This window comes from Zingiber officinale, chromosome 6A (assembly GCF_018446385.1).
Source record: "Zingiber officinale cultivar Zhangliang chromosome 6A, Zo_v1.1, whole genome shotgun sequence".
Classification (NCBI taxonomy): Eukaryota; Viridiplantae; Streptophyta; class Magnoliopsida; order Zingiberales; family Zingiberaceae; genus Zingiber; species Zingiber officinale.
The window spans coordinates 25,661,247-25,685,770 of NC_055997.1; the positions used below are offsets into that span (position 1 = coordinate 25,661,247).

General features: G+C 34.9%; 2 protein-coding genes across 5 annotated transcripts; both read left to right on the forward strand.

Moving 5' to 3' along the window:
* Nucleotides 1–493: 493 nt before the first annotated feature.
* LOC121996157 lies at nucleotides 494–17,605 on the forward strand. The gene is made up of 4 exons (XM_042550000.1): nucleotides 494–694; nucleotides 15,542–15,612; nucleotides 16,960–17,046; nucleotides 17,312–17,605. The coding sequence occupies exons 1-4, from the start codon at nucleotides 586–588 to the stop codon at nucleotides 17,339–17,341; spliced, it is 297 nt and encodes a 98-aa protein (XP_042405934.1). The 5' UTR covers nucleotides 494–585; the 3' UTR covers nucleotides 17,342–17,605.
* A 768-nt stretch (nucleotides 17,606–18,373) lies between these two features.
* On the forward strand, nucleotides 18,374–24,243 carry LOC121996159 (WD repeat-containing protein ATCSA-1). 4 transcript variants are annotated; one of them, XM_042550003.1, is made up of 9 exons: nucleotides 18,374–18,716; nucleotides 20,686–20,943; nucleotides 21,018–21,177; nucleotides 21,909–22,084; nucleotides 22,915–23,161; nucleotides 23,317–23,471; nucleotides 23,556–23,645; nucleotides 23,736–23,807; nucleotides 23,985–24,243. In XM_042550003.1, the coding sequence occupies exons 1-9, from the start codon at nucleotides 18,567–18,569 to the stop codon at nucleotides 24,042–24,044; spliced, it is 1,368 nt and encodes a 455-aa protein (XP_042405937.1). In that variant the 5' UTR covers nucleotides 18,374–18,566; the 3' UTR covers nucleotides 24,045–24,243. The 4 variants fall into 4 exon arrangements, with proteins under 4 accessions (XP_042405937.1, XP_042405939.1, XP_042405936.1 ...); XM_042550005.1 differs by having other exon boundaries at nucleotides 18,619–18,716; nucleotides 20,699–20,943; XM_042550002.1 differs by lacking the exon at nucleotides 18,374–18,716 and adding an exon at nucleotides 18,843–19,202.
* Nucleotides 24,244–24,524: the final 281 nt, after the last annotated feature.

A 24,524-nucleotide genomic window follows, 5' to 3' on the forward strand; every position in this document is an offset into this window, starting at 1 on the left:
AATTTTTTCAAACACATAAAAAGAAATCAATTCGATTGGAAAAAAACAGTCGTCGAATTAATTTGAGGACGATGATAAAATAAAAAGTGGGTATATAATTTGATAACGCAGAAGGGTAAAATGGAAAAAGGATAGGCGAAATCCTCTAGTCCATCATTTACGGATCAGACGATAATCCACTCTCTTTAATTAATGGATTATGATAGATCCAACCTATTCAATAAATAGAATCCATCAAAATAAACTAATCTATACAATGGATCATCCTATCCTACGATCGATAAATTCTTCTCGTAAATGCTTTTTGGACAATCCTAATGTTGTATGCGTCTTTCGGAAAATCTAAAACCGTGGTACGTCTTTTGAGAAATTGCTGGTTAATTTTACGAAGTTGACTGAGCAAAATAATTAACAAATAATATTAAACGAGATAAAACGGCCAACCTGGACCGGATATGTAATTTACATATGAAGCCCTGGAGAGAGGAATTGCTATATAAACAACCAGAATGCGACATCTGAGCATTACTTGATCGGGATTTCTCTTCCTCACGGTGAACCCTAGCGATCTGGTAGTTTACATCAATGGCAGCACGGGCGGTGTTGGCGGCAGCGGCTTCTTCCCTCTCTCGTTCATCATCGGCCAATTCGGCTGCCAGATTCGTTCCCCGCCGGGGTCTAGCTAGCGGCGGAGGTTGGTTTTGTACAGCTTCTTTTTTTATCCTCTTTATCCCGATCGCCGTGATTCTTAATTGACCCTTAAGTTCCCAATTGATAATTTGATGTTTTTTTTGCGGAAAGCTTGGTTTAATCTTGAGGTGTCGCTTGAATGATATCTCGATTGGTATGCCATGGTTATTAGGCAGACAAAAATTTTTGGAACCGTATTCAATAAGACCTCACGAGTGTTTTTTTTGGTATGATAGTGTGGTGGCAAATGGGTTTCTGAAGTAAAAGTTAGGGTATGGCCTCCGTGTTGGGAGTTTGATGTGGGACAGACATGTCAATTTGTTTGCTCTCTGTCTCAGTGGGTGAAATTAATTTGCGATGAAACTAAGAAACCAGAGGAAAGAGTGGAAGTCAGATGGATCATCACTTTATGATTGTTATAAACAGAAAAGAAAGATCTAATGTCGGGTAGTCTGATAAGAGTATAGTTCCTAGCTAGAACTCATGACCACAGAAAGAGTTTGCACTATCTCAATCTATTTTAACTTGCAACAAACTCACAGTTTGGACTGCGATCCAATGTTAAAATAGACAAATTGTTTTGAGGTTTGAGCTACAAGAAATCAAATTATTTTAATTGCATAATGCCTCAAGTATCAAATTTTTTTTCCTCCTGCTTTATGATATATGCACACCTTAATTTGTGATGTACACCATTTTAAATTGGCTATATGTCTCTCGGTCACATCTATGGTTGAGGGATTCATGTCAGCAATCAAAATGAGTAAGGCAATTATGTTATGGAATTCATTTGAATAAGTCTGCTTTATGTTTATTTTTAATTAGAGTGGTTTAAGGAAAGAGTTAAATTAAATAAATTTATAATAGTTGGCTATATATATATTGTCTTTACAACAATGATATTCTTCAAGCAAGTTTATCTCATTTAAGCTACATTTGGTCAGGGGTAATCAGCCTTATAATATAATCAATATTACATTATAATATTGATTACTTTGTTTGGTACAATTTTAAAGCTGTAATGTAATATAATCTAGATTATAAAGGATAATAGAGTTTTGTAATCTGGATTACAAGGCCAACATGTAATCCAATTACATTCCAAGCTCAATGTTTAACTAAAATTTAAATCCCAATATACCCCTAGTCCATTTCCTACACCAACTGGTCTCTAACATCGCTGCTGCCCAGCACCGCCAACCGCCCGACGCCGTCATCAACTGCCGGCGCTGACAGATGTCGCATGATAATTTTGTCATTTTATAATAATATGAATTATGTTTCTTATAAAAAAATAATGGACACTAAACAAAAGAATGTAATCACCCTTGCAATCAAAGATTACATGCATAGTATACAATCTTTTCACCAAACATAGTAATGTAATATTAATTACATTACAAATTTTATTACATTACAAGCTTGATTATATTACCCCTAACCAAATGCAACCTTAATGCTTTCCCTTTATCTTCTCTTTTCCTTTTTTATGAACAATTTGATTTCCTAATTGATCCAAAACGATCCATATCCTCTTTCCGTGAAGGAATACTCGAAGTCATATCTCTACGCTCAACAAATGCTAGTTACGGTCACCCATGGTTCTAGAAGTTTCTATGTTTTGAATGATAGTTTGTTGGTGTGTTTCCAAAGAAAGCCCTAGACTTATAAGTCTGTAAAGTGAGCATTTTCTGCGTGTAGATAATGAGTATTAGATTTAATTCTGATGTAGCAACAATGCTTGTTTTGATCTAGAGTGATGATTGTTCTTGGTTGTAACGCAAAATCTAAATAATCAAGTTTTCTAACTTCCGGTGGAATATTAGAAAGCATTCATCAATGTCCCAAAGTTTGCAATAAGCCTTGATACCATTTTTTTTTTGATGGGGTCAGTGTTCTAAATGGTGTTACAGGTTACCGCCTAGGCGGGAGGCGGAACTAACCCACCCCGCTTTTATTGAAGGTGGCCTTTAAGGCGGGTTAAACGCATAGATTAGAAAAAAAAAACCTTCGTTGCCTTCCCCTTTCACCTCCTTCTGCTTGCCTCGAACTATCGCTTCGCAGCTGCTGTCGCCCGCTGCTATTGTCATCATCGATCATCTATCGTCATTTGGTAAGGTTTTCAAAAACCTAATATCGATTTCAAAGTTTCTCCATGCTTCCTTCGAAGGCTCGCGTGAAGGATGCCTCGCCAAACTCATCGCATGGGCACGGACTCGTCGCCCGAGCCTGGCGGCGGACTCGGACGTGTCGCCTAGCCCGACGAGGCGTTCATGCTCGTGTGGCGGATCTAGCGAGGCCAGCGAGGTATCCATCACACAAGCCTCCGATGGAAGCAGGAACATGAAATTAGGTTTTTTTTGTTTTTTTTAACTTAGAATTTAATCGAATACTTCAGATTAATAATTTTAATCAACTCCTAGCTATGATTGGGATAATTTAAATAGACTTAATTAAAGTCTAATAAAATTATCCTATTAATTTAATAATTAATATATATATATAAATTTTTTAAAATATTTAGATTAAATTTTTTATTTGTAGTTAATATATTTTATATTATTTTGTGTTCGAACTTTTAATTTTTGATCTTTTATTTGATTATTGAAGATTAATGGCCAAAAAAATGAGAAACAACCGGAGGTGGAATTGAAGTGGAAGTCTAGTGATATTGTTTGGGATTATGGGGTATTGTATTGTAAAAAAAAAGAGCTTGGATCACATGCAAATTATATATGAGGCCTATTAAGGGAGGAGTTTATCGGATGAAGCATCATATTGCAGGTATTGTAGGATAAGTTGAAGTATGTCTTTGATGAAGACAAAAAAGAGTAAGAACTTATCTTGAAAATAATAATAATAAGAAGCAAGAAAGGGTGGAAGAACTACAAGAAGAGAGGGTGGAAGTAAATATAGGTGTTGACATATAGAATGAAGATTATCAGATGGAGGGAGATTCTTCTAAAAGAAAGTACCTCAGGCCTATTGATAAGTGGGCATCCACAATCTATCCAACAAAGGCAAGATAATAAAACATAAATAATGCATTAAAGTTAAAGTTTACAAATGATATGCATGAGTACCTTGGAAGATGGATTTATGAGGCGGGGATTCCTTTTCATACAATTAACAATCAAAGCTTTAGACAATTTGTAGAGGCGATTGGCCAATTCGGTCGGGATTATAAACCTCGAAGTCAATATCTTTTAAGAGAGTCACTTTTGAAACAAGAAGCTAAGCGAACCAAATTATCTCTAAAAAAACATGAAGAAGAGTGGATGAAAAATGGATGTTAAATTATGACCAATGCATGGATGGATCACAAGAGGAGAAGCACTAGGAATTTATGTGTTAATTGCAAAATAGGTATTTCGTTTTTTGGTTCTATTGAATCCAATGAGCCACACACCAGGATTTACATTTTTGAGTTTGCGGAAAAATACATCAATGAAATTGATTCTCAACATGTGGTTCAAGTAGTGATGGACAATGTGACAAATAATATGGTGGTCGTGTGGTTGTTAAAGGTTACACAACCTTAAATTTTTTGGACCTCTTGTGCGACTCATACAATCAACTTCAGGTTTAAAGCAATTGGAAAGCTACTCAAGTTTAGCGAAATACTAGAAAAAGCAAAGGCTCTAACAATATTCATCTATGCACATCATAGAACTTTGTCTATTACGAGGAAATATACCAAGAAGAGCGATATTGCGAGGGGTGACTAGATTTGCTACTTCATTTTTGACATTGAAAAGTCTCAAAGGTAAAAAAAGATTAATTAAGACTTATGTTTACATATGAGGAGAGGAGACGCGCAAAATTAAGAAGTAGTGTGAAGGGGAAAGCGGCGGAGGCGACGATAACAAGTATTTTTTTTTTTGGAATGGTGTTTCTTTGGCTTTCTAATAAAGATAGAGTTACATCAAGGATCAACTCTAAGTCCCTATCTTTTTACACTAATTATAGACGAACTCGCTGCGCACATTCAAAACAGTACCGTGGTGCATAATATTATTTTAGTAGATGAAATATGTGAAGGAGTAAATGCTAAATTAGAATTTTTGCGGGAAACACTAAAAAGGAAAGGTTTTAAACTTAGTAGATTAAAGACAGAATATATGGAATTTAAGTTTAGTGATATTAGAAGTAATGAGACAATTGTTAAGATAGGAGGGGATGAGTTGTCCGGAATCAAGAGATTTAAATATTTAGGATTTTTGCAAAACTATGGAGGGATTGAGAGAGATGTCTTACATAGAATACAAGTAGGATGGTTGAAATGGAAGGGAGCGTCGTGTGTTTTATGTGACCTGCTATGTTATATGGAGTTGAATGTTGGGCTATGACTCAAGCAGTAGAAGATAAGAGTTGCAGAGATGAGGATGTTAAGGTGGATGTGTGGACATACAAGAATGGACAAAATAAGAAATGAGAGCATTAGAGAGAAAGTCGGAGTTGCATCTATTAAGGAAAAACTTCGAAAGACATGTTTAAGATGGTATGGACATGTACTTAGACGACCAATAAATGCTCCAGTTAGGCAATGTGAAACTATGATAAACATGCATATCAAACGAGGAAGAAGAAGACCAAAAAAGACTTGGTTAGCAACAATAAAACAAGATAAAATTTATTTAAATATACATGATGATATAGTAGGAGATAGAGCTCAATGATGTAAAAGGATTCATACAGCCAACCCCACCTAGTAGGAAAAGGCTCGGTTGTTGTTGTTGGTGGTGTTTCTTTGGCTTTGAATGTTTTCATCCTTTTAGTAAAAGTTTTATGCCTTGTTGACGATGACAAAAAACCCTCAATGGTCTTTTTATTGGTGCACTTAAATAAGCCCAGGAAGATATTAGAAAGACTTTCAAAAAGGAAGAAAATATCATTCCTATTTTGAAGATTATTGATGAGACGTCTAAGGGTAGACTTGATAGTCCTTTGCATTATACTGCTTACTTGTATCTGATTTTTTAGTTCAAAGATCGAACATACAAAATGACACTAATGTTATGAATGAGTTCTTGAATTGTGAGAGAATTTTTCACACTGATGATGTCATGCAATCCACCCTTTCTAACGATGAATTGTTGAAGTATAAAAGTAAATCTGGAAACTTCGGAAGAAAGATAACAATCACAACATATGAGAAGGTGGGTGTGTACCAAGACTTGATCCGGGTACATCTCTTTCCTTTATTTCTATTCACTAACATACATGTCTCTTTTACCTATTTTTGGGTTTATTAATTTTTTGTCTCTTTACTTTTTTTAAGTTGGATGGTGGTCCAATTATGGTGGCGACATTCCAAACTTATAAAAAATGACAATGAGATTTCTCTCTTTGACAAGTAGTTCATTGGGGTGAATGAAATTAGAGTCAATTTGAATGGATAAGTAGTAATTCATAAATTATGTTATCTATTCTTTCTTTTTATTATTTTTAATAATTTTTTAATTGTTTAGATACATACTAAGAAAAGGAATAGGAGACATCAAGATCGAATGATCTTGTATATGTCAAATTCAACGCCAATCTTATGAAGAAAAAGAGTAAAAGAGAAATGGGCAAAGATTTGCTTCAATCCTCTCAAGCTAGGGAAGCTCAAGTTGACTTGTTGATGGTGGTGATAAAGATGAGGTCGAGCCAGGTTCGGGACTTACTTGGAGAATAGTGGCAGAGGCTTGGGGAGAGGATGAAATGCTACAACTAAGGAGTGCAAGGAACATCTCATTAGAAAACTTGATAAGGATTTAGATACATCAGAGTAGGAGAATGAAGAAGATGTTTATTTTGAGTCCGATGATGAGAGGATTATGGATGTAGTTGATGGTGTATGTGTAGATGATTTAGAAAATTAGTTATGTGTAGTCTAGTTTTTGACTTGTTGCCATGTTAAATTGAAACTTTTAATTTTAAACTTAAACTTACCGTATAAGTAGTGATATTACTTTTTTATTATTCATATGGTCATTAATTTTTATTAATTATTTTGTTAGTTGCATTTATATATTTATTTGTGTCTTATATAAATTGTATTATATTGTAGGAACTTATTTATGCATAAACATCATAAAAAATGATTATGTAGGACACTTTTTGTATCATAGGGACCTAAAAAAAATTCAACCGTCTAGGTGGCCAAGGCGGTAAGCGGTCACTGACCGCCCCCCGTCATCGCCTACCGCCTTTTACAATACTGGATGGGGTTGAGGAAAGGAGAATTGGTTTGGTTTTTGTAGTTTTAGAGGAGCTAGGTCGAGTAGAAAGGATTCCTAGTTCTTATTTTAGTGTTACTTTCTTCCGATAAGCGTCACTTGTAAAGGAACTAATAGTTGAGTCGTAGCTGTGGCTATTTTCAGGTCTTAGGTTGATCGTTGCCTTACTTAGCCTGCACAGGTCTTATATAGTGGGATATTGTTTTTCCTTAAATAGTTACCCTTCACAATATCGTTAGTTGGATAAGGACTCAGAGAGAGTTAATAAAATTAGATTTAGGAAGAAGGCAGAGCCTTTCTTTGACCTAGAAAAGTTGTTAAGCTGCCATAAAGAAACTGCTTTGATTACAACTTCTTAGTAAATTACACACATAAAAAATTATAGAAAGAACTTCATAGGGAAATTACAAAAAGAACTTCAAAAGGAAATTACAAAAAAATTATGAAAATTTCAGAAGGAAATCTTGCACACAAACACTAACTTGCACACTTGCTTACTCTCTTCTATCTTATTTCCTTTTTTATCAACTAAGCCCTTATATAGAAGCATGGAGGCTTCAGACTTGAGAAAGAAGTTTAATTACAACAGAATAATAGATTAGAACGAATCTGATAAGTGAGTCATCAGTTTTTTGAGTAATGGCTGAGTCACCAAGGATAAGAAGGCATCTTGCTACATATGTCGTTGAGTGCTAGCTGAGTATGACTCCCTTGTGGAGCCTAGTTAGAGTTCCATCATATTAATGAGGTTTGCATCTTCTGTAAAAGTGACAAATGGAGGAGTTGTGGGTACGGAAGCCACTGGTTCGTGTTTGCTAGTAGTTTGTCATTCATCACTTTTCTTTTGGTACCATTCATACTGAATTGGATACAAAGTAGTACATTTGAGAGGAAGAAAAATGGTACCAATTTCTTTTGGCCAGTATATTTTTGGGATATAAGTTTCTCTCATTAATAGGAATTCATGGGGGTCATAGTATTGGTCCCATAACTATGAGCTTCCTTGAATTGAGGCTCTCCAATGTTTTAATTGTTCATCTAAAGTTGTACTACCTAGCCATTTTGTATCAGGGTAAAATGTTTCAGCAAATGTTTCATGTCGGCCATTGACTTCGTTAATATCCATTCGGATTAGATGTCTGACTGGTTTAATTTTACCGGTTGGAGGAGAGCTTTTAAAATGACAAATAACAAAAGTTTCCATTTCCAAGGTTTTTTTTTCTTCAAAATTTATAGGGAAACAATTAAGTAGACTCAATATCTTTGATCCATATTATGTTTAGAAGACCATAATCCATGATCGTAAAAGGAGTGATTAGTCTGCCCCTAAAATTATGTTGCTCAAATTCTTCAAAATTGATGTTAGCTTTGTGGATTGAATAAATTAGTTGACACTGACACGCTAGCTTAGTGGGATTTGAGCATTGAGGAAAAGTTTTAAGGCATTTCCTTTTATAAGTAAATTTGGCTTCATACATAATGTTAACTCCTTTTGTGTTATTTTTGTGAACCATTCAAGTGTTTTACACATCTCCCTAAAGCTTTGAACAATAGTATTGGCAACCATACTCCTGATATAGGATGTCATATCCAATGGTAAATTAACCACGGTGTCAACAAGTTTCTCCTTGCCTTTACCAACCTTTGCTTGTAATATTTCTAAAGATTGATAGTCCAAAGGGCGTTGTCTAAGAGGTATTTCAAATGGGATATCTCGGACATCATTCAGAATTATACCATAAGGTGATTTGTATGGATTATAAGTATGTATTTCATTGGTACTGCTATTGAGGTTATCTGGCTGGTTGGGAAGACCATCAGTTTTGATAGTAGGATTAACAAAGTAATTGAGACCTCTTTTGGTTTGAGTTAAATTAAGAGTTTCATCTAAAGAGTAGAATCCCTTATAGGGAGTGTTTTCATGTCCCAAGAAGGAAGTCTTGGCCTCATCCCAAGTTGAATAGACTCCTGCTTGTATGCTTGAATAGACTGCATAGCAAGAAAACTTTTTCTCCGCTGGTTTTTAAACCATAGTTAGAAAATAATTGGATAAAGCATTGATAATGACAATGTTATAGTTAGTTGTGCCTGCCTAGTATAGGAAGGATGTTCCAAATATTGAATATTGTAAATAAAGCATTGTTGGATGTAATCCAACTGTGTTCTGTTGTCAAAGTAGAATTGTTTGTCTATTTGAGTAAACTATTGAAGTTCCTAGTTTCCGTACCCCATAATTTGTTTTGAAAAATATCGTACTTTTTTCTATCGATCCATAGTACAAGTAGAAGTAATTGTCTATAAAAGCAAAGTAAGATTAAGTTAATAGAGAGAAAGTTGCTATACATTTAATTAAATAAGACTTAGAAGAACTTGAAGAGTTTGACCAGTAACTTATATTTAGACCGAAATATAATAGCTCAAAAATTTGACAATGATACTATAAGTCCCCCAACATCATCCAAAGCTTAATGAATACTGGAGAATCTACCTCAACATTTAGGACACCATATGAAGTAAAACTATCCGAAAGTGCCCATAGGGACTATAGATTATGGACGAAGACATCCTCCTAGAAGGGAAGTCAATCCATACACTAACAATAATCCTCTAGTTAGGACTACGGGAAAAAGAAGACCCTTAGAAGTAACTTTCTGTTGAAAAGACTCAATACTTCTAAATATAATTGAATGTGACCCTTAGTTCTATGATACTTAGAATAATAGATAGTCTCTGTAAAACTAGGTTACCAAGCTAAACACGAACTTGATATAGAAACGGGAGATGTTATGATCCGAGTAGATGAAAACTACTTAGGAGATGTAACTTGAGGAGTCTGAGAAATTTTTAAATTAAAATTCCTAGATGAAGTCACTAGGATTGCCTCATAGGGCAATAACATTTTAAATTTTTGTTATACCATTCATAGCCTCTTACCAGCTAGAGACGCAAACACAGGGCTACATATGACAAAAAGAAGATATGAGAGACTTGGAACAACTCAAAACTCTTTAGTTGGAATTATATCAAGCATTTTTGCAATGACTTTTTAGCTTTAACTGAAGTATCATTTTTCCTATAACCTTGCTTTAGTAGAAATATTATTTAGTAAGCTACCTAGAGACTTAGGAAAAGATATTCTTAAGTCATGGACTGACTATAATATTCCTGCACTCTATGATAACATAAGAGTAAGGGTACAACATATTCTTGCTAAATTGGAAGAAAAATATACATATATTCAAATACATAAACAATTAAAAAACCAATAATATGATTTCTGTAGCCAGATTTATACACCCTAACAATACAAGTCTACAAATCAACGTCGACATATAAGGAGAAAACCTATAACTCCTATACCAAAAACTAGACCAAAGACAACATACTATCTTAAAAAGAGTAAGGCTAAAAAGTCTTATCTTAACAAAGAAAAATATGTTAGAAAATTCAAATAAAAAAAGACGTATGTCATTACCATAACATGTTTTGCATGTAATGAACTTGTCCAAATGGAAACAATCTGTATAACAGAGAAGCTAAATTAGTAGGTTGCACAAATCTTGGCTTAGTAGCAGTAAAATCCAATGTATCTAATACGTCTTTTATATATTCTATTATTTCAGTGGAAGACATGGATGAAGTACCTTCTTGTTCAGACTATACATTGGTCAACTTGTTTCTTCAGCATCCTTATGGATTAGCTTAAAAATATGGGGTAACTCATCCTTTGTCACAATGAATTAGTGGAGTTAGATGAATCATTTCTTGAGGATTATACCCTAATGTATCACTAGTTTATACCACAAAACTTTACAGATTTAAGATCTGATCAAAGGACATGTTCTCATGAATGGTCACTCAAAGAAGGAACATATAATATTTCTTGTTTTGTACGTGGATTTTATCCCTTTATACTAAAAAGAGGAACTTGCAAACTTTGCAAGAAGCAATGTTGCAATCTTTGTTTAGAATAAATCTTTCAAATCACAATTCCTACAATCCATACAGTTCGAGGCAATATGAGAAATATACTACTTGAAACACGAGTCTCAGTACTTGAAACTAGACTTAATATGTTAGAAGCCGAACTCATAAGCCTTAAGCAGGACCCTACATATCTACCTGACAACAGAGGTAAAGGACTTATGATATAAGACCCTACCTCTAACACCTATTTGTAGTACTGGAAGAACAATTGATATACGAGTCTTGCTTGGTTAATATACATGGTCATGAATTCACACTTCATGCTTTCTTTAACAATGGAGCTACTAATTCCACTATTGATGAAGCGACCATTCTCACTATTCTACCTCCAAAACAGATCAAAAAGGCTACCTACACTTACATTTTTATACTAATTGTGACACTTGCAGCCTCTCTCTCTCTCTCTCTCTCTCTCTTCCTAAATTATGGATTAAACCTTTATTACACCAAAATATACACTTAATTTTGGGGCTTAACTTTCTTGTTGCTCCTGACCGAGCTCTATTACTGACTAAGGATTATGCACATTTTCTATCAACCCCTATTGTCTCTAACTATCCTTCCGCTGTGTTGCCACATGTTGGTCCTGTTGACTAAGGATTATGCACCCTCTACTGATGATTCTTCTACCTCTTCTATTTTTGTTGCTCCTGTTGGTCCTAACATCACTCTTACGGGTGACTCTATGTCAATGCAATAGCAAGAACCCATGTAAAGACTATTGCTTGTTAGCAACTCAAGAACTACATGAAAACTAGAAATACTTGGTTGTACAAGCCTTTACCCAGAACAAGATTTCTTGGAAGAAAAACTTGATATCAAGGATTTAAGACATTCCAAGAGATTTACTCACTCGAGCATATTTACTTCACTTAATAAATACATAACCAAATTTAAACTCCTTGATTTCTATTTAGACTCCTTGATTTATAGGCTCGAAAAATTAAAAATTTTTGTTGAAAATCCTTCAAAATATTGGGAAAGGGACAAGGCATACCCTAGCATAAAAGCACAAGACTTAAGATACACTAATTAGGAAATTGAAGAATGTGCTATGTACATCAAACAATTAATAAATCTTGGAGCAATCAAAAGATCCACCTTCAGACATAGGAGGCCGATTTTTATTGTCAATAAGGGATCTGAACAAAAACGTGGGCATTCTAGAATGTTATTTAATTACAAGAGACTAAATGATAATTGTCAAGAAGATGATTATAAAATACCTGATAAGGAATAACTACTTAACAAAATTCAAAATGGTATTCATATTTGACATGAAATCTAAATTTTGGCAAGTTAAAGTGCACCCTGACTCTATTGAATGAACAACCTTTTCGTGCCTCGAAAGACACTTTGAATGACTAGTAATGTCATTTGAGCTAAAGATAACCCCCGAAATTTTTCAAAGAAAAATGAATAACATCTTTAGAGAAATATCTTCATTTACATGTGTATATATAGATGACGTGTTAATAATAGTTTCAAAAACCAATACGGAATACTATACTGATTTACACATGGTCTTTAACTTATTTGAAAAATATGGACTAATTATTTCTTGCAAGAAAATGAAGTTAGCAGTCACTGTATAGATTTTCTTGGAGCAGAAATTGGATAAGGAAGGATTACCCTCCAAACCCACATTATTACTAAGATTCTAGCTTATTCAAATAAAATGGAAGACGTCAAAACACTTATATCCTTTTTAGGACTATTAAACTATGCAAGACCTTATCTCTTAAGAATATAGGAAAAATAAGTGACCCATTATATAACAAGACATGTAACAGGGCAAAAAATATAGCAAGATATAGAACTCATAAAACAAATTAAATCTATGATCACTAAACTACCAATCCTCACATTACCACTTAACTTTGACTATCTTGTAATAGAAACAGATGGTTGTAATGTAGGATGGGGGGCATTATTAGAAAAACTTCAAAATATGAGCCTAAAACTTCTAAATCTATAATTTAAGGAAAAGGGGCATCTTATTTCATTGGATTATGAACTATGTTGTATATTGTTTGAACTCCTTTATGTTATTCATTTGTGAAAAACAAGAAATAACAATTAGGACAGATTGTGAGGCTATTGCAAAATATAGCCAACAAACCAAAAACATAAGAAAAAGTCTTGCTACGAAAAGATGACTAAAATTTACTAATACCCTCATAAACAAAGATTTAATAATTACTTGGGAGCATATTAAAGGAACAAATAACTCCCTAGCAGACACACTTTCTCGTCTATTAACCTAATCTTACTTTGCTTTTACAGACAATAACGTCTACTTGACATATGGATCGACAGAAAAAAGTTAGATCTTTCTCAAAACAAACTATGAGGTTCGGAAACCCCGAACTTCAACAGTTTACTCAAGCAGACGAACAATTCCACTTTGAAAATTGAACACAGTTGAATTACATACAACAATGCTTTATTTACAATATTTGGAACATTCTTACTATTCCAGGCGTACAAGCAAGAGTCTATTAAACTTGGGATGGGGTCAAGACTGCCATCTTGGGACACAAAAATCCTTCCTAGTGTTTTACTCTTTAGATGAAGCTCTTGATTCAGTTCGAACCAAAAGATGTCCCAATTACTTTGTTAGTCCTACTATCAAAACTAATGGTCTTCCCAACCAACCAGATAACCTCATAGCACTAGCAACGAAATACATACTCCTTACAAATCCCCCTATGGTATAATTATGAATGATGTCCAAGATATCCCACTTGAAATACTTCCTAGACAACGTCCTTTGGACTATCAATCTTTAGAAATATTACAAGCAAATGCTAGTGAAGGCAAGGAGAAACTTGTTGACACAATGGCTAATTAGACATCCTATATCAAGAGTATGATTGCTAATACTACTCTTCAAAGCTTCAAGGAGATATGTAAAACACTTAAATGGTTCCACAAAAATAACAAAAGGAGTCAACGTCATGTATAAAGCCGGATTTTATTATAAAAGGAAATGCCTTAAAATTTTTCCTTAATGCTCTAATCCTACTTAGTTAGGGTGCCAATGTTAATTGATTTATTCAATCCGCAAAGCCAACATCAATTTTGAAGAATTTGAGCAGCATAATTTCAAGGGCAGACTGATGTCTCCTTTTACGATCATGGATTATGGTTTTCTAAATAGAATCTGGTTCAGGGATATTGAGTCTACTCAATTGTTTCCCTATAAACTAGGCACTACCATGAAAAAAACTTTGGAAACGGAAACTTTTGTTATTTTCCATTTTGAAAGCTCTCCTCTCGAATGGATAACTAATTAATTGAACCAGCCAGACATCTAATCCTACTGGATATTAATGAAGTCAATGGCCGCTATGAAACGTTTGCTGAAACATTTCTAACCCTAATACATTATGGCTAGCCAGTACAACTTTAGGCAAACAATTAAAACATTGGAGAGCCTCATTTCAAGGAAGCTCATGGTGGTTATGAGACCAATACTATGACCTCCATGAATTCCTTTTAGCGGGAGAAACTTATACTGAAAAAATCTACTGGCCTAAAGAAATAGGTATTATTTTTCTTTCTTTCAAATGTACTATTTTGTATCAAGTCTATATGAATGGTACCAAAAGAAAAGCGATGAATGGCAGGCTACTAGCAAACAAGGACCGGCGGCTTCACTACCCGTAGCTCCTCCATCTGTCACTTCTATTGAAGATGCAAACCTCACTAATATGATGGAACTCTAACCGGACCCCACAAGGCAGCTAGCACTCGATGGCGTATGTAGCAAGATGCCTTCTTATCTTTAGTGACTCAGCCATCACTCAAAAAGCTGATGACTCAGTCAGCACTTATCAGAGTTCTGATCTATTATTTGTTGTAATTAACTTCTTTCTCAAGTCTGAAGCCGGCATGCTTCTATATAAGGGCTTAGTTGATGGAAGGTAGAAATACGATAGAAGAGAGCAAGTGTGCAAGTTAGTGTTTGTGTGCAAGATTTCCTTCTGAAATTTCTGTAAAGTTTTTGTAATTTCCTTCTGAAGTTCTTTATGTAATTTCTTATGTGTGTAATTTCCTAAGAAGTTGTAATCAAAGTAGTTTCTTTATGGCAGCTTAACAACTTTTCTAGGTCAAAGAAAGACAATGTCTTCTCCCTCAGTCCTTATCCAAGTAACGCTGTTGTGAAGGTAACTGTATAAGGAAAATTAGTATTCCACCATATAAGACTTGTGCAGGCTAAGTAAGACAACCTAAGACTTGAAAATAGTCGGGGCTATGGGTCAATTGTTAGTTCATTTATAGGTGAGGCTCACTAGAAGAAAGTAACACTAGAATAAGAACCGAGCATCCTTTCTACTCTGACCTAGCTCCTCTAAAATTACAAAAACCATACCAATTCTCCTCTCCTCAACCCCATCACCTTTGGCTTTGTCCCTGCTTCTCACTACAAAAACAGGAAAAACAAAGTCTATTCTTTTGCTGCTTTTTAGGTCACTTCTTTTATTTTCTCTCTCTTTGTTCTCACTCTCCTTTTTTTTCGAATTTGTTATTGAGTTTTTTCTCTCTATATTTTAATAATTAATATACATAATCATTCTTTCATTTGACTGTATATTCTCATATCGTAGTTTAATGTTCAACCTGAATTTTTGTAGATCATCATGGGCCTCCAAAAATTAACTTCTGGGAAGATCCAGTCAGCCCATCCAAGTGGAAGGAAGAACATGTAAGTTTCAAATTCTTTGCTACTTCACAAATCTCATACTAGATGATTCTGTGTTTTTTTCAAGGTAAGAGAATAAACATTAGTTACAAAAAGTAGTAGATCAATCTTTCTGTTGTATTTAGTTTTTCCTTGACTTGGAAAGCCAACTTATTGCCAGATTTTAGAAAATAAAGTTGGAAGGATATTTATAGCAGTTCTCTTGGTCATTTTTCATTATTGAGGCAATTAAACTGAAAATTTCATGAGTTAATGTTACCTGAATTTGGTAATTTTTTGTGGTTCCTAGTACAGTTTTTAGATTATAAAAGAGTTATAAGTCATGAATCTGAATTTTGATGTCCTTTTTATCTATTATCACTTATATATGTCTGAATTTTCTAGAGAATTGACTATTTGCATTTGTAGTGCTTTGGAATGTGACTGGGGTTTTAAAAGTGATTTTTGTATTCATAATAATTAGGAAATTGGAATATTTTTTCATATCTGGTGATATTTTTACACTACTACGAATACAATAGTTATCTTGTAAGATATTAATTTATTTAAAGCACTACGAATGAAAATTTACTTCTATTTTTTAGTTGTTTGTTTTTCTATTTCCCAACCTTGTGTGATTCAATCTTCTCAAATCCGTTGATAGTTGAATAGTATAAATGAGGAATCAGATTGCATTATTGCCCGAGCTCAAGTTTTCTATGTTCCTCTTTTCTCACTCTTTAATTTGTGTCCTGGGATTTGTAGATGTCTGGAGCAATCAGTTGTATTGTCTCTTTATTATGAATTGAGGAATGATACTCGAGAAGGGATTATCACATATGCTTTGAAAATCAATATATTTTGATGCAAAAGAGGAATATTGTTTACTTTTGTAATTACTTAAGGGTGGGATAAAAATTTCTTGACTTGGTACTTAGTAGATTTGGAACTTGTGTATCTATCGGCAAGTGTGATCCATTTTATTAGGAATAGGTATCATGGTTTAAGGAGAACTAGTAATGGTTAGGCCTTTTAAAAGAGACCTCCCAATCCCTGTAATTATTTCATCTTTCAATCTAGTAATATTTGCTTTTCCTCTTTGGGTTTGTATGTCTCACTCCATCATATTTGCTCTGAAATCAAAAAGTGGTGGACTGGTGGTACGACAATCTATGAATAAGTTGGGTCTCTGACTTCATTAGTCTCAGAGGGAATAATTTAATGAAAAATAATCTTAAGTTTGTTTTCCACAACATTTATTAGCTTGCTTTCCTCAAAAGTACATCTAGCTTGTCAGATGCTGGTAGGGCGTGTTCTTTTTTCAATTACCTTCTCTTATCTGATTTGAAGTAACTTTGCATTTTATTGCAGATTGTGATTCTCAGTCTCTCTGGTTGGGGTTTGTTCATTTATGGAGGATACAAGGCTTTCAGTGGAAATAATGAAAACAAGGCAGAGGTACTAGTAAATGTTTATCAATTATGTTTGTGATATCGCAACTTGAAATTTTCATATAAAAATATATATTTTAATTAAAAAGCATCCTCCACTTGTTAAGTTCCTTCCATCTGGAACTCAGACGTCAGAATTATCTTTTCTGATTTCTTTAATCAAGTCCTTGTTCATTGGATATGCAGTTTTTTTTTTTGCACATTCTTTTGCTATAAGTCTTCAAGTTCACCAATTCCATAATTAATTCATGTTTATGCCATTTTTATTGCAGGCGGGAGAAAAATCTGTCCTCCCTGCATAATTCAAAGGTTTCATGTTTCCTTCTGTCTCACAAGCACTGTAATAAGACATACTGAAGGATATCTTTCCCTCCTTCAAGTTTCTCTACTGTTATGTTTGCAACACCTCACCACTATTTACAATGTTAATTAAATTCCCTCTTGGGAGCTTCATTTAGAACCAAATTGCAAAGATCAGTGATATTTTTGTTTCCTATCACTAGCCTTTGCTTTAAATTTACAACTGTTTTGTCAATTAATAAAAGACCTGTTAAGCATTTCTATTTCATGTTGTTTTCCTGCATGTGTTGTGTTGAGTGGTAACTATTGGGCTTGCTTGTAGCAGTAATTCTATCACATGTAGCTTAGTTCAAGATGCTCAAGTAAGGGAAAAGAGAAGAGGAGAATGAGTAACATTAAATTTTAGGTCTAATATTTGATGAGATTGTCCAGAGGCTTGGTGCCTCGAGGATCGTGATTGTTGAGGCTTGGTGTGATGGCAAGGGATGAGATGGACTCTGTAAGTAACGAGGATTTAAATCTCATCCGTTTGAAATATTTATGACTGAGTCTCATTTAACTTGCGGACTAAACCACATTCGGTCCAGCGGCTTGACTTGCACGCTAGGTTAATTTTTGTAATTTGTTTTGGTCAAATGAGAATAATTGTATATTCAATGTGATACATAATCAAGAGAGAAAAGTCTATCAAAATCAATTCAATCCTCACATTTAATATGGTATATAAATACTCATGTTCAAGATAAGATGAATTTAAAAAAAAAAACAAAATCACAAGGATAGATATCCTTTAATATTTCTATTAAGTTCGAGATGATCTCACTCAGTTGTTGTTTAAATTATAAAAAATATTTTTTTTGTTTTTTTAAAATAAAATTTATATTTTGAATATTTTTGAAGAAAATAAAAAGAAAATATTTATCACTGATTACCCTATTGAATAATAAATATATATATATTTTTACAAAAAGAATGTTCGTTTTGCATAAGAAATATATTTATAGTGAAATTATTGAAGCAAAAAAAACGCTAGAAATAGTCCAGGAAGAATCGGATCAGGTTCACCGTTTCCCAACGCGAGCGAAAGCTGCTCTCTTACCGTGCATTCATTCGTGACTTCGAGGGGAGGAGCCGAGAACGGGGACGTGGGATCGAATCGCCGCCTTTCGTTCCGATTGTCTGCGGTCATACGGCGGCGAGATCGCCGACGAAGATGCGAGGTAGAAGATGTGGAAGGAAGTCAGGGACAGGGAAGCGGGTAAATTGCCAACGAGCGCATTCGCCAGCCGTGTCCGCTCCCGCCGCCTTTCCGCCCTCGCCATTTGCAACCACAAGGAGATCATCAGCGCCCACCACGGCGCCGTCAATTCCCTTCAGGTCTCTCTCTCTCTCTCTCTTCGATCTTTTCCCCTTGTTCCTTGATATATATATATATATATATATTTTACAAAAAGAATGTTCGTTTTGCATAAGAAATATATTTATAGTGAAATTATTGAAGCATAAAAAACGCTAGAAATAGCCCAGGAAGAATCGGATCAGGTTCACCGTTTCCCAACGCGAGCGAAAGCTGCTCTCTTCCCGTGCATTATTCATTCGTGACTTCGAGGGGAGGAGCCGAGAACGGGGACGTGGGATCGAATCGCCGACTTTCGTTCCGATTGTCTGCGGTCATACGGCGGCGAGATCGCCGACGAAGATGCGAGGTAGAAGATGTGGAAGGAAGTCAGGGACAGGGAAGCGGGTAAATTGCCAACGAGCGCATTCGCCAGCCGTGTCCGCTCCCGCCGCCTTTCCGCCCTCGCCATTTGCAACCACAAGGAGATCATCAGCCCCCACCACGGCGCCGTCAATTCCCTTCAGGTCTCTCTCTCTCTCTCTTCGATCTTTTCCCCTTGTTCCTTGTCAATCTATGTTATATTTGTCTTGCCGATAATCAAGGGTGGTTCTGTTCATTTGATTCCTTAATGTTCTATTTGGTCTAATGACCACGACTTCAAGTTTTTGTTCTCAAGAACCATATGATCTCAAATAGAAACGCTGATGCCAAGGTAAGGTTGCTCCATCACATCCTTTGCTGTCTCTCTACTTAGCTGCTTTTACTGATTAGGTAGCATAGATTTTCAATCCCTTATTTTCGGGCAGATCATCGCCCAATTTATTGGTCACAGTTGACTTTGAAGCATAGCCTTGCTTATTATGTAAAAACAATGTTAATAGATCGATTCTGTATCTTTCGATCCACATTCCACTTGTATCTTCTTGATCCGTGCTTCAAGAAGTAACTGGAGTTTCTTATAATACACACTTCTGTTTTGGCTGTTTGTATCTCCAAATTATGCTTCCAAGTTTTCCACAATTACAAGTACAAATGGCCTGCAATCATGTCCAGATAGTTCAAAAATTCATTTTCATGCCTTTGCTTATATTATCAAACCAGTTCCATTCTAATTCAATATAAAAGGAAATATTATGGGAAAAGAAACAAGACAATCAGTGTACTTGACCTGTTTTAATCACACAAGTCATGACATATATGGATCTGGAATTAATGTAATAGATTGTGAAATATGATCCTATATGGTCACGTAAAATTTGATGGCATTTTTGCAGAGGGGAGGTAGGACAAGCAGACCACTTACAATTTGTAGCTATATGAAGAAGCTTTCTCTTCTTCCAATTCCATGCCCTAATATTTTTTTTTTCCTAGTGGACATATTTTGCAGTTTACCACTTAAACATTTGATGTTCCAGTGTCATTTGTCCTTTAATACTCTGGCAGATGAAGAAGTAGATAGCTGAAGTTTATTGCTGTTCACTTTGGTTTTATGTGAAGAGGCTTTCTAATTCTAATTAGGAATTTAATTTTTACAAAATTTGGAATTTGTAAAAGTTTAGTCCTTTTATAAGTGAATAAGTTGATTAAAGTAGTTTTCCATTGATAATTATCTTGCATAGTGAATAGGGATTAATTCCAAGTTTAATCAAATCCTTTTAGGTATAGGATTGTTTTTTTTTGTTTGAATAACTTTGTTTGTTTGTATTTTTTTTTGTTGGAATATTTTAAAAGAACCCCAATCCTAATGAAATTTATAGCAAAATTTGAGTTAAGAGCGTTCAATTTTGGTGCGGCGTTAACTTTTCTACTTACAATCTGTTGTATTAATATTTAAATTTTTAAATCTTTTACAGTGGACATATCTTTGTAGAAGACATTTTAGTGTGCTTTACATCTGCAGAATTTCAACATCTAAATTTCTTGTGTCATGAATTTAAAATTAAGTTGATTTCTTCTAGTGAATTTTTAAAGACAGTGGTGTTAGTCATATAAGTACAACATGGTCAGGTTGATTTGACAGAGGGACGATATCTGCTATCTGGAGCATCTGATGGATCAGCTGCCATATATGATATCCAACAGGCTACTGAGTATGAGAAAGGATTGATTGCAAAACACAAAAGTCTATTTGTAGTTGACAAACAACATGGATACGGGCATAAGTTTGCTATATCAACTGTCATTTGGTATCCTGTGGATACTGGACTGTTCGTCACTGGTTCTTTTGACCACTATGTCAAAGTTTGGGATACAAATATGGCTCAGGTATGTTCTTATTATTGATCAAGTTTCTCTTTTTATACATATTTAGTTAATCTTGCCCATCCAATGCTGGTTAGGTAGTCATGGATTTTAAGATGCCTGGAAAGGTTTATGGTACAGCAATGTCTTCAGTAGCTAAGGCACACATGCTTATTGCTGCCGGGAGTGCAGATGTTCAAGTTCGGCTGTGCGACATTGCTTCTGGGGCGTTCACTCATACATTGTCTGGACATCGTGGTAAGATATTTAACCCACAAGATTATTTTTTGAATATGCGTTTATGCATTTTGTATGCTTTGAATGTCTCAGTTTTTGCAACTTCTCATACATTGTAAGACCACCATCTTGTGATGATTTTCATGAGATTAATTTTTCATTTTTTTTGTGTGTTTCTTTTTTGATGCATTCCTCAAAAATGTTTTATCTTGAAATCTTGAATTGTATGTTGAAATTCTATTTATCATTAACTTGAACATAAAGCTGGAGAGCAGAAGGTCATCCCAAGGTATGAGCTCCTGCAGTGCTGCACACTCTCAATTGAACTCCCTGTTACCTGCAAACTGTAATTTATATATTTTTTTTCCATTTTGCAGTGACATACTGTTTTTGGCATTTTCTGTATTCCCCATTTCTAACAAGTATTGTAACACACAAAAGATAAATGTGGCAATCACATTGGTTTTGTACGACTCTTTGTTTTGCCATGTTGCTAGTGCATTGCCATTGTTAACACTCCCTGTATCCCTTTATTCCTTCCTGTGTACTGGTCTTGACATTTTCTATGTACCCTTCCCTAATAAGTATCCCAATACACATAAGATAAATGTGACAAACACATTGGTTTTGTATGACGCTTTGGTTTGCCATGTTTCTAGTAAATTGTCATTGTTGATGTTCCATATACCCCCTTCTTCCTTCTCTGCATTTTTGTGAATGGCTTATTTATTTTGTCTTGTCTGTAATGTCAGGTGGAATTATGAATGTGGAATGGTCTACCAGTAGTGAGTGGATATTGATGACTGGTGGCTGTGATGGTGCAATACGTTTTTGGGATATCAGACGCGCAGGATGCTTCCGCATTTTAGATCAGTCACAGTCTCAGTTTGGGAGACGACCTCCATTTCCTGAAAGAACACCAACAGAAGTATGCTTTGCTCGACAGTCTTATCAAATCTTATGGTTTTTTCTGTCACATTATTATATGCATTATGACCTCTCAATATAAATTGAAAAAAGGTATCTGGACAACAAGATCAGATGCCAATGGAAAAATGAACTTTGTGCTTCATGTTCCATAACTTCATATAAGTTTACATTTGGAAGGCCATTTAACATTTGTAATCTGGTGTGAATGATGTTCTAGCTCGTTTTTGGCCTATTTGCTTCCTTGCAATTTTAGTCTATTACTAGTAAGTCTTTTGTTTGCTTATAAACATGAGGTTTTATATGAAAATTCACCACAGGCTAAGAAATTTTATGATATAAGTAAACAATTGTCTTGGGAAAAACCTAAAGAAAGTCATCTGCAATTCATGATTATGCAATTGCCGTTTGAATCTTTTCTCTTTCAGTATCTACTCTGGTTTTGTTGTTTGTCAAATCTATTATTGGAATCTTACAAATTTTCACGTTTTCCTCTTCTAAGTTCACTTGATTCTTAGAATTAATTTCTCCTGTAATTAGTGTCTGTTCCTCATGTATCTTGTAAATTCCATACAATCATGCTCATAGCAAATGCAAAAGAAGCCATTGCAGTTTGCATCACGCTTAGGGATAGTAGGACTGTGGCAGCATTTCCTACATATGTGTGATGCATATTGCATAGTTTTCATCCTTTTTCTACAATTTATTAACTTTTACCTTGCCTGTGAAGTTGCACTAGCAAGTAGTGTAGTATTTTATGTTTTGTTCTGGAAATCCATTACTAAGCTTGATAAAATCTATGTCTCTATTGTTCTTTTTGATCTTTGCCAGGTTGTTACTAGAACAGCTGCTGCTGGGTCATCTTCTGTAAATAAACTTATATCCAAGAAGAAGGCTACTCTTGGTAATGGGAAGAAGCAATCACAAGCTGTATGTAAACTTCAAAATCTAACAACCTCACATACGATGCATAAATCCCATCCGGGTACGGCGTCAAGTTACAGTCGTGCAACAGCCCATTTCGGTGCAGTGACTGGATTAAGAGCAACCAGAGATGGCCTGTATCTACTTAGCTCTGGTTAGTTTTGATTAACTCAATATTCCAATATATGACCTGAAGCAGATGACAGAAAGTATAGAACACAAACGTGTGTGTGTGTATATACATTTCAAATGTCTGTGTGCTGCTTATGCAGTCATGTTTTTAGTGGAACTCAAGTACTTATTCTGCAGGTTCAGACTCGCGGTTAAGGCTGTGGGATATTGAATCTGGCTGCAGCATCTCAGTCAATTTTGAAGCAACGCGCCTACAGACAAATAAAGCAATTCAGCTAGCTCTCAGCCAGGATTCATCTGCTGTATTTATTCCATCCATGTCAAATGTGAAGGTGCGCTGAAATTTTCTATTTTGCACCTTTGGTCTTTGAAGAGGATTTCTAATTTTTCCATAATTTTCTTGGTGATATTGATAGGTGTATGACGTGCTGTCTGGCTTGAACCTACAAACATTTTATGGTCATTACGATATGGTCAACTGTTGTTACTTCAATATGCAGGATCAGGTAACAGTGCTCTTAAATCTAGTCACTTTCACTATGCAACATTTTATTGGTTTCAAATACTGATCGTTTCTACAATATTTTTCCAAGCAGGAACTGTACACTGGGAGCAACGATCGGCATATTCTTGTTTGGTCTCCTCCGAGTTCTTCATTTAGTGACATGGTATTTCTTAGCTCGAACTCAACTCGTCTCTCCATTCAAACTAATTCAATGCATTCTTAGTGTCTGATACTTCTGAGATGAAGTCAGAAGTGGCCATGATTCTCTGGTCCCCAAAGCCCCAAAGGGAACATAGTTGTTTATTATACTCCTGAAACGAACTATTTTATATTTGTACAGGATGAAGAAGAAAGAAAGAGACTAAATTTGAAAGCAGATGAAGATAATTGGAGCCAGTAAAGAAAGATTTCATGGAAGTTTTCTGTAATCATGGGTTCCTATTCCTCTTTTCGTTCACTCGTGCTTATGTTCCCCTATGCCTCTCTATCCTTTGACATGGGGTGTACGCGAACAGGACTAGCTTGTAATAGTTGTAACAGACCTTGTATTATGTTTGGTTCATGAAAAGGAATGCTGAGTAGAGTAGGAAATGCTACAAGGAACGAATAAATCAACACCTTGTCTTTTCAATAATAAATAATTATGTAAACAGTAGAGAATGATTTGTTGAATCTATTTGATCTGGTTGGCTTGCTCGGCTTATTAAAGTATTCAAGTCACTTGGCCCACTCAATGCAATTGTTTAGATGGAAATCAGTAAAAAAAATAATAATTATTAATAAAATTAGTTAAATAATTTTGTATTTCTTTAATTTCTCAATTAAAAGATTACGATTCAATTTAGTTAAATTCATTTAAATTAATTAATTTAATCATTAC

What these genes read in the sequence shown, in the direction of transcription:
- LOC121996157 (XM_042550000.1), top strand. Translation starts at nt 586, where the DNA reads ATGGCAGCACGGGCGGTGTTGGCGGCAGCGGCTTCTTCCCTCTCTCGT. An exon ending in CCAAGTGGAAGGAAGAACAT is followed by an intron (nt 15,613 to 16,959) that starts GTAAGTTTCAAA and finishes ATTTTATTGCAG; the next exon opens with ATTGTGATTCTCAGTCTCTC. An exon ending in ATAATGAAAACAAGGCAGAG is followed by an intron (nt 17,047 to 17,311) that starts GTACTAGTAAAT and finishes TTTTTATTGCAG; the next exon opens with GCGGGAGAAAAATCTGTCCT.
- LOC121996159 (XM_042550003.1), top strand. Translation starts at nt 18,567, where the DNA reads ATGTGGAAGGAAGTCAGGGACAGGGAAGCGGGTAAATTGCCAACGAGC. An exon ending in GCGCCGTCAATTCCCTTCAG is followed by an intron (nt 18,717 to 20,685) that starts GTCTCTCTCTCT and finishes CAACATGGTCAG; the next exon opens with GTTGATTTGACAGAGGGACG. An exon ending in CCTGTATCTACTTAGCTCTG is followed by an intron (nt 23,162 to 23,316) that starts GTTAGTTTTGAT and finishes CTTATTCTGCAG; the next exon opens with GTTCAGACTCGCGGTTAAGG.